The sequence below is a fragment of the Geospiza fortis genome, unplaced genomic scaffold (genome assembly GCF_000277835.1).
Source record: "Geospiza fortis unplaced genomic scaffold, GeoFor_1.0 scaffold53, whole genome shotgun sequence".
In the NCBI taxonomy this organism is placed as follows: Eukaryota; Metazoa; Chordata; class Aves; order Passeriformes; family Thraupidae; genus Geospiza; species Geospiza fortis.
In genome coordinates this window covers 2899398-2910222 of record NW_005054305.1, presented here as the reverse complement: position 1 = coordinate 2910222, position 10825 = coordinate 2899398, and the positions used below count along the sequence as shown (strand labels likewise).

General features: G+C 34.5%; 1 protein-coding gene across 1 annotated transcript in view; it reads right to left on the bottom strand.

Moving 5' to 3' along the window:
* Positions 1-852: 852 nt before the first annotated feature.
* IMPACT (impact RWD domain protein) overlaps positions 853-10825 on the bottom strand; it is an 18620-nt gene continuing 8647 nt past the window's right edge. The window contains exons 7-13 of the mRNA XM_014311980.2: positions 9599-9684; positions 7856-7984; positions 7471-7565; positions 5152-5225; positions 3520-3610; positions 1306-1440; positions 853-1059 (exon numbers count right to left, since the gene is read on the bottom strand). Coding sequence (XP_014167455.1) covers positions 988-1059; positions 1306-1440; positions 3520-3610; positions 5152-5225; positions 7471-7565; positions 7856-7984; positions 9599-9684 — 682 coding nt within the window. The 3' untranslated portion in view covers positions 853-987. The remainder of the gene's footprint in view (positions 1060-1305; positions 1441-3519; positions 3611-5151; positions 5226-7470; positions 7566-7855; positions 7985-9598; positions 9685-10825) is intronic.

Below are 10825 nucleotides of genomic sequence, written 5' to 3'. Positions count from 1 at the left end.
AGCATTAAAAATAATGTCCCAAAAGAATTTTTAAAGTTAAAGAGTTATTGTCATACATTTTTGTAATCTCTTTCTCTTGTATCTACTTCTTAGAATACAGGAAGTTTAAACTTAGGAAATGCTTGCAAACAAAAACAGGAAGGAACTGTAACTTCTCTAACCAAAAGTGTCCACAAGACAGTTAGACAGTACTTCATGCTCTCTCTGAAAGAAATTGTGTGAAAATAAAAATGCATTTCTACTCTGATGGTCCATTTTCAGACATTTCAAAGGACAGGGGATTCATGTTGCTCACTGACTGTATGGTCTATTTCACTGGTTCCTTTAATTATGCAATACAAAATTCTCATCTTTTCTACAGGCTCCTGGTGTGCCAACCATCACAGAACAATCCTCAAAGAAATTCTGTAGTAGTTTCATCACATTTCTTAGCTCATTGCCCGTGTTCAGTCTTCCATATTTCACCAAGCAACCCCTATCTAGCATCTGATCAGGGACTGCACAGGCAGGACCGGGCTCTCCAAACACCACGCTCGACCCCATGCTTTCCTTTCACAAAAGAGAATCTAAAATTCTGTAAGTGACCTGGTATATTAATTACTCTAGTCCCATTCTCAGTACAACAAACTACAAAATTCAATTAATACAAGACATATATTTGACTCCAGGAATGGAGAAGATGAGAAATCCATGTTTTCAATTAGTCAGCTGTTGTTTGGTGGGAAGGGGTGGGATGGAGCAATGGTTCCAGATGCTGCACTGCCCTCACAACAAGGAGCTCATGTGTGTAAGAAACAGAAAATTTGTGTCTTAGCTCTATTTCAGAACAGAAGAAGAAATCACAAAACAAGGTGAAAATGTATCTATGGCTTTACTGAATCCTCTTCTAAATACAACATGTCCATTTTATAAGATAAAGCAATAAGGTCCAGGTTTTTTTTGTATAAATATGTGCAAAATAATATTTTAAAGTTTTTAAAAAATAAATTAGTGTTCTGTTTTCTTTTTGTTGTCCTTCCTTATCTTTTTGCTCTTTCCAGCTTGTCTAGATGATTCTTCCTGAAATGAAAAACATGCATTGCAAAATTTAAAAAATATTCTTGTAAACCACAAGTATTATCCCAAGGTTACCCATAAGAATTATTTTTAATTGAACAGTATTCATAATTCACAGAGATTTATGAAAATTCGGACATGTTTATCCAATCACACAGGTTGTATTACTTTTATTCTGGCTTCATCTAACAATGGAAAGTCCCACAAGTTCACATGCAAATGCCTCCATTCTGGAGGGATGAGACATACCGTTGATGGTACATAGTCGTACTCTACAAGTACATTTCTTGCACAATTGTTTATATGCTTGAAACGATCTGGTCCCAAGAGAATACCTCCATACCATCGGGACACCACAACTAACACATTGTGCACGTTCAAAATCTGTGAATAATAGAAAGCAATAAAAGTTGTTATCTTTTAGTTGAACCTGGTTTACTGCTGACACCAATTTGAAAGATAGAAATGGTCTACTATCTTTTATTTTAAAAATTACTGAGTTACATTTCTTATTCTTTGGTATGATCAATTATTACTCTGTCACTAAGCTGATTGTCTATTCACATTTTTGGAAGTGGTGGTGGATGAGGCTAAAAACAGCCAGGCCACAGGCATTACAAATATGGATACATAAAATGCCTCAAGCTAGTGCTGTTAATATCTGCATGTTAACAACCATTAATCATCTCTGTTGAGGAGAAAAAAACAGATATCTGACTAATTTGAACAATACTTTCAGAAGAGTCGATCATTGTTTGTGAAAACAGAAATATTCCTAAAATTTTAAAATGAAAAGGACTAGGGCCATGTTCTGTGACAGGAATTTTCTACTCTGCATTTATGTATTTGCCATAAAGTATATGTATAACAACTCCTGGCAGTAAACAGGATGGTGCTAATCCAAAATGCAGTTTCTTGTAACCAGAAAGTGCTATTTTGAAATGCTGGTCTGATCTGAAACAAGATTAATTTCTATTAAAAAAACAAAAAACAAAAAACAACAACAACAAAAAACCCAAAACAACAACAACCAACCCTGTAAATTCAGCAACAATAAATGTTTTAAATTACCTAATTTTCATACCCATATGTCATAAGAGCTCAAAACAAAAAAAACTACAAGATCCATGAACATCCAGAAATCAGCCCTTTTAAACTACTTTAATATTTTCCTATGGCTGAAAATTGAACTTTTCTTATCCTTATCTTACTATTCTTCCAGAACAGAAATAATCCCAGTAACTAGGATTACAGATGGAGAATAATGATCCCCATAATTTACACACATTCACATTTGAAAGTGACATTCACGTCATGTTCTAAAGTGGATTTTTATGGAATATTAAGAGCCTAGATAACTTTTAAAAGTGTGTACTAACATGCTGACATAAAGCTGATAATCTCAAAACAAACTGAGGAAACTGCCAAATTGTATCTTTACATTATTTTCATAACAATAATCTCTTCACACTTAGGACATATACTTGCATATATTACATAACCTAAATTTGTTTATTTATTTAACCTTCTCTTGGTTTGAGTTATTTTAGAAGTTTGAAAAAGTTCAAAATTAAAAATGTCAAATGTTTCCATCAACTATATTTTTTTTCAGAAAATAAAAAAGGAAACATGGGTGGGGGAAGAAAAGTTTCCAGGAATAAGAGTGCAACACATTAAGCAAAAGAATATTCAAACAAGAGAAGGACAGGAGAATAAAACTCCTGTTGTGAAGGGAACATCAATCTAAAAGAAAAATAAATATTTTGTCTGCTCACACAGCTAAGTGACTTGAGGCACAGCATTAAGATGCACACAGCTGTCTCATGTAGTTGTGCTACTTTAATTATGGTTTTACTAGGGCTAGCATAATGAACCAAAATTTATCAATCTCAACTCACTCACATTTAGTAGCACCTTTGCCAAATCTTATTTCAAAACTTGGAGACTAAAATATATGTGAATATGAGGGCTATGGACCCAGAACAGAAAACAGCACAACAAAACAGACTAAATTATCAAAACAACTTAGCTCCTTCACTCCTTTTGTATTTGAAGTTCTACTCTGCCAGTTCATATATTGGTGTCTCTTTATTATGCCTACTCAAGGGAACCACATGAAACGTTGTGCACAGGTCAGCTGTTATATTGTGACAGTCAGCTTCTCCCAGTATTCATTTTCTGTGTACCTTACACCACACAGGAAGCACAGTATTTAAAACTTAGTTATCTTTTAACCCATTCAAACTATTACTGCCACCTATGAAACATCACTTGTTTCTATGATCCGAGACTTGAAAGAACTACAGTCTGTGTTTCTCCTTTCACCTTGAGAAAGCAATCATCTGGCTGGCTGCTAGCAGAGCAAAAACCAAAACAGTCTTCTACAAGCTTTTTACATTGTAGTGATTTTTAAAATCAATATAAATTCAAGATTTCCGAAAGCCAAAGATTAATTTCTACAACCTGCATAAGATGGAGAAGACGTCCACCTGCTGCTGTCTCTCCATCATCTTCACAATCCTGCAGGAACGTCTGCTTATCTTCACAGTATATTCTATAAAAGAAAAAAAGAAACCAAAAAATAGATTAAAAAATCAACTTATTAATTTTCAATGAATATTTCTACATGATTAATAAAGTCTCACATCTTTCATACACATGTGCATCAATTCCAATTCTCTCTTACACATATTTACATGAAAACAGGATGAGGCATAGGGTAAACCACAAGTGTTTATCTGTACAGTAGAACAAGTCTTGAGAAGCTTTTATACAGACTTTAGCTATTTCTGGTAAACTCCAGTCATTACCAGTTTAAAGTTCCTAAACAGAAAAATACCCAGGTTTTTAGCCTAATAATTGCATCTAGCTGAAACCAACTCTACCAGATACAGATTCAAATAATGGTATACCCTTAGAAGAAAAACTTGGACAAAAATATTATTAATAATTAATTATGTCTGTATTTCAGCAGCAACATGAAACTGTGACTGAAATTTGCCCTTGGATTCTCCATGTCATCTCCCTCCTCAGACAGCACTACAGTAAACTTTTGGGTGTATTGTTTCATAAAGAAGACAGGTGCCCAGGCCTAATTTTCCGTAAGTCATGCTCAGAGGTCTACTAACCAGTAAGTTGGTTTGTTACCAACTTACTTCCCAACTTCTGAACTTAGTTACAGGTGACACAATGAGAAAGACGCTTCTAGTACTAGATGACAAAGAGGAAGCAGTATGTGCCTGTTTCTTTTTATTTTTAAAGCGGATTTGGGTAATATGAGTGAAGGAAGCCGGATCATCATCTGTGAGAACAGACAGAAACACCCTCTTTACAGAAACTTTTTACTTAGGTAGAAGCTGTTACTTTTTGGTAAAATAAGCTTTCACTTGCTCTCATTTCATGTTTTCTTAGGATCACAGCAGGATGGGCATAAGTGGATAAGCATCTGTGCATGCTTTTTTTAGATGTCTGGTTCCTACACTTCCTCCCTTTTATTGTCACTTACATTCCTCAGAAAACCTACACTGGTTGGAAAAAACCTACATTGGACTGAGACCAATTCATTTCACATAAACTATGTCCACAAAAGTTGCCAGAGGCAGGTGACTGCCAAACTCATTTTTACCTGTTTCTCATAATCCCTGAAGTTTCTTGTATTTCAGCTGAAACTTCTTATGCCAGATGTCTGCATCGGGCTTTCTGATTCGACTCTTATTTCAACTGAACATTTTCAGCTATTTCTAAATATAAGGTTGGGGGGAGAAAGAAGTTACTTCACCCAAATAAAAACACATTTAGTTCAGGATGATGTAGCATTTCCATGCTCACACATACTACAAAAGTATACCAACACATGTTCAAATCCACTTTTTTTTCTATTCCTAATGCTGCTTTGCTATCCTATTTCCTACAGTATGTTCTACTTTCTTGACCTCAAATTCAAAGCAACACCTGAAACACCAACCATACAAATAAGAAACCTACTGCCTAAAGCAAGAAATTTCTTTTAATAGGAAGGAATTTCTTTCTCATGTCCTGCACTCATTTGTGAAAGAACACTAAAAAGAAAAAGGAAAATCACTATTTGTATCTCACCTGTATGCATATATGTTGTGGGTAGCACTTGCAATTTTCTTGTTCTCATATAATTTTTCAAGAACTCTTTTAACCTATAAAAAACAACAGAAAAAAACCTTCCTTTTATAACAGGGCTTTCATACATCCCTCTGAATATCACTGCTAAACAAACATCTCTCTAATACTACAATGAAACAATTTTATGTTTTGACATAAAATGTTCGGTAACCCAAGAAGCAGCTTCTCAGTATTCCCACACTTGTTTTAAACAATTTTCCTGGGATACTGAAAACAGCTTGTGCCTTGAATTTCTACATTGTGTACATTCATATTATTGCTCAAGATGTAGAAGTGTCAAATTGCTTTATTAAACAAGAGACGTAAGATCCAGAAAATATTTTTAGTCAGTATTCAGTATCAACTGCACCTGCTTACTTTTTTTAACAATAAAGTTAAGCTGGAAAAGAACACAACATACATATTCCCACTACACACTGCTTTTACTTATTTCACAAAAATATGATGTTTAGAAAGCCCTACTACATTCCAAGTTTTTCCTTTTCCCTCAAACATGTTTTTTTTTCAGTTTCCACTTCACAGAAAGAAAGTAAAAACAAAAAACATCCTATTAGGAGTCTGAAAGTGTCAGTATTTCCCAGAAAACAGATATTCCCATCATGTGTATGATCTCTTTGCTCTTAAAAAGTACCAAATTCAAAGCATCTACCAATATCAGCTCATCATATGTTTCTAAGTAAACAAGCTGGCAATTGTTCAACCCTTTCCAATGGTCTAGCAAAAAGAAGAGCTTTTGGTTAAGACATCATTTTAGTGCATAATACAAAACATTTACTGAAGTTGAGAAAGCTTGGGAAAACATGCCTGGCAAGTAAACTGCCTTCCATACAAAAACAAATGTCTCAGAGGAGTAATCAACAGACATATTTAATATCTGCCCTAGCTATACTGTGCTATTTCCAATTTTTCTTGAAGAAATCCAACTGACAAAAATCACCTCAAATAAAAGATATCTCAATGAAAAAAATCCTGTTATTAATGGAGAATATTGCTTCAGACATTTATCTTCTCCTTACTTTAAACACTGAAGGAAGATAACTTGTATTAGTTCATACACTTTCATAAACATGGACAGTATGTTAAAACAATAAGTTTCAATCCAGGCACTTAAAGGACAATTCATATTAAATGATCATCACCTTTGACATTACTTATTTCCCAGCTACCTGGTTCCTGGAAACGTACTTCAAAGATTAATTTTTGTGCTACAGCTGTATCTTCTTTAAGTGAGTCTTTAAGATAGATATATATATATATATATATATAAAAAATAAATGAATTCTGTTACTTTAGAAAGGGAAGAAATGGGAATCATTGGCTTAAAGTATTCTTTTTCATTTTAAAATACTCTCACCCTTTTATCATGATTTGTGAGTAAGATTGTTCTACATACACAAAGCCCCACATGAATGTACAGAGTATGTGAACTTGAAAGGTCAAAATGCTCCACAGAAGGGATGCTGGTATTTAGAGACCAATTCTTATGTCCATATTGGGCAAATTATTGAAAGGGAAGAAAAAACAAAACAAAACAAAACACAGATGGCTTCAAACATTGCAGCTTTTGTATAGAGAAATCAGCCTAAAAACACTGTCAACCTGTCACTGTTTATTCATAGCCACTGAGTATGTAGTCGACCTAGCTTATATGGAACTTCAATAAGCACTTGACAAGATCCCTTACCAAAAACTCTTTCAAAAAACCCTAAAATTGCATAAAAAGAAAGAGAAAAATCCTCTCAAGATTTAACTCTGAGTTAATAAAAGAAAAGAACAGTAGTTTCCCCACTAAAAAGGGATGATCAAAGGAGGCTGATGGTAACAGATGGAAAGTAATGTACAAAAGAAGCTCCAAAGCCCTCTCAATTAGGTCATGATAAAGATTTACTTATGCACAATCTAAGTTTGTTTTTCAACAAAATTCCTTTCTGAAGGAGGGAAAACATATATAAATCCATTTTATGTGTTAGCTTTTCCAGCTAAAACATGATAGACTCAGTAACTTCCAAACATCTTATGATAAACTTGATAACATCCAGAAATCAAATTACAGTGTTCTTATTCTCTTCCATCTAATGTCCATAGTGGTAAAGAACAGAAGGAATAGAAGTAAAAGTGAGAAACCAATGACTACTCAGACAGTACTAGCACAGAAAGATGCACAGACAGACCAACACATCTGGCAAATCCCAAATATTCCAGTAATACTTTGCCAAACTCAAAATACAGGCAAAAAGAGAAGAACTGATCTCTACTAACTTGTCTGGTTGTCACCACTGGAGCCAAATGTGCCTGGAAAGTGCTCCTTCGATCTGTGATTGGGTTTCCATGATGTATGGGGGGCAGTTCTTCATCTATGGGTTACAAACAAGGAAGCATTTCTTTTCTTTTAAGAGGACAGAAACAATGCATGGGGCTACAAAAGTAAAGAATGTCTCAACTTTAAGAAAAGGGACTTATTAAAGTGAAGCGCAGAGAATTATGCACAAACCAATCAAAAATATATTGCATTTTTTAATCACTGTTTTAAAATGTTATTGTAATTCTATTGTCACTAATTTTATTCTAAAGCTGAGTAGAAAACCAGAATCTTCAGGTCTCATTTAAATTATTTCAACAGTATTAACAAGAGCGTGTTCTTTACCTTCCTGATTTTCAGATGTCATGTAATTTAACATTTTAGTTTGATCCTCCTGAGTGGGCTGATAGTCCAGGAGAAAACCATCTCCATCATCTTCATCAACTTCTTCAGTGGTTTTCTTAATATCTGGTTCTATTAAGACACAAGTAGTAGAATTTATTACACATTTTTTGCAGGACAAGCAAAACAAAATTTCAAACTCTTCTTCTCAAAAGTCTCTTCTTCTCAGTTCCATACAGTTTGACATGAAAAATAATTAAATGCAGAATAGCAACATTAATTACAACAAAACCCAAAAGTACTCAGCCCAGTATTAAGTTAAAAATTCCTGAGAACTAAAAATAAAATACTCATACTACGGGATCCTTCAATAAGACCTTGTGTTTCAATACTAAGTAACAGTATTTCTAAGAAAAAAAGGACAATAATGTTTACTATTTCCATTAAACATTCAAAATGCTACCTTTAATCTGAATTTAGGGATCAAATTAAGCTGATGTTTCACAAGAACTCCAGGCATTTATTGGTCATTTGGGGCAAAATGTAGAGCTGTTGCTCAGTGCTACTTCATTAGAGTATAAAATTATTAGATAAAAAATTATTTGATTTGAAGCATCTCTCTCAACATGCTTCATGTATTCTGGGATTCCAAAATTCCCGTTTTCCTTCATTCACAGAACATCCAAAAAGTAACAGTCAATAACAAAGGAGGAAATATACAGGGTTCTGACATCTGTATTTAGAGCCAAATTAATATATCACAGTTTCATTCCTGTTTAGAGGGCTTATGACACAGTTTTTATAATATATGTATTTTCCATTAAAAAAAAACAGAGGGGTAATAAAGCATGTTCAAAAATGGAAGCCATAAGGTTGTGGCCAAAATACCCAAACTTCCAATACTGTCAGTAAAATTTTCACTTCTCAGTGTCCACTTTTAGTCACATCAATGAAGAATGACTTTCCCAACATCTGTGATGCAGCAACAAAATGTGCAGTTTATCAAAAAACTAATACTAGACCTTACTATGAAACCACACCGAAAATGAAATTTTTTTTTCTCCAGACTTTTATTTCTCATAGGACAAAGGTAACACCCCTGACTGAGAAAAATAGTTCTGTTTCCTTTTGCCACTGTGCATGCACACATCACTCACACATTTCAGAGCAGTTTAGCATTTTAATGCACAAAACCTCCCATCATTTTTTAAAACAACTGTGAATTTACACAAACTCTGTAAGAATAACAGCAGAAGAATCACTGCACCTCTACTGATGATGTACTTCTCATCCCAATACAGTAAAGTAAATGGAAGGACAGAAAAGTAAAATTATGGAACACTTGCTCATTTGTATGCATAGTCCACTGAAGTTTATCTTCTCTTGAATCCCAATCCTGCAACAGTGCACTCAACACCAGAAATTAATTACTGGTATGAATAATCCTTTGCAGAATGGAGGGAAAAACATAATGTACCTGTGGGCAGCACTGTCTTTTCAAACAAATAATTTCATTCCTGAGAGAACTGTGGACCTTGTTCCAGTTCAGGGGCCACCCCCACCTTCTTTTCCCTACCGCTTTTTAAAAAAGGACACTGTCACTGTAAAACAGCAACCCCTGACACAGGAGTCTGTGCTCTGATATTTAGATCTAATACAAAAGTGGGCATAAACTAACTTGTACTGAAATCTTACTTTGCAGTAGAAGAAGAAGGAAAACAAAAGCCCCATGTATTTCTGAAGTACCTGGATCTGAAGACTGTGCTTTTTCTACCAGAACTTCTCGTATCTTCTCCACCCACAAATACAGTATACTTTCACCAAGGTTCTGTCTGGAAGTAAAAGGCCATGGTAAATGAAGAATCACATTTGCAAATTTCACTTGGAAAGTACCTAAAATAACATACAGATTTCAGACACACAGAAATTGAACAGAAGCTAGTGAGATAAAGAGCTTAAGCAGGCTTGTGTAAAGTTCTGTCTCAGCAGCTCACTGGGTGAAAAACTTATCAGTGGACTGTGATAGTAGGTCGGTGGAGCATTGGAATGAAACATTTCAGTCTGGGTAACAGGCAGTGCTATGGGACAGGAGATAAAGATTTAGGCCTAGGAGGCTTCACTCAGCGGGCACAGGTGTGTATTGAGGTACTGAGGGAGGATGGGATGAACATATTTTATATACATGTTAGGAGTTAATAAATGCTTCCTTTATGTGCAGCAGGACCCAAACAACTCAAAACACATTTCAAATTGTTAAAATGGTTATGAACTGTGCATGTTTATCTATGAAACAAAACTAAAGATTTAGGGCTGTAGATATCTCATGGCTTCTGATTAATTTTATTCTTACTGCCACCATCTGGGCACCAGATAAGTAACAGCATTACATATTTAAACCCTGTATAATGTATACAGCACTACTGCTGGAAACAATCAAATTCAAATAAGCATACATATTTTAAGAAAAAATATTCAAGCAAAAATAAGGATTTTATGAACTTGTCGCTCTCACTTCAAAATCCAGACTGACTCCAGAACAACATCCTAATTTCATACAGCTTATTGTACAGAAGCACCGCTTTAACATCTGAAGACAATTTTTTTAGTTATGGAGAGAGACTAGAAGAAGAATAAAATTTCCCCATTTTACAAAAGTAAACAGCAATTTGTCCAACTATCATCCAATTACAGTTTCTGAATAATTGTAAATTACTTTGTGTCTCCTAAAACAGACTTGTGATCTATAAATATCCATTTTTTCCACAGCAACTGACAGTATAGTTCATGTTGGTTTAGACTGCAGAACTACACAACTTAGATCCCTAGGGACTAGAAACCTGGTCAACACAATGTAAATGATGCAGAGTATCTCTGCTCATCTGACAATTATTTAGACATTGAACAGATAAAAGGTTTTCACAAATACTGTGCACATCAGTGATTACTCCAGGTTTTCAAACTGATTAAAATGAT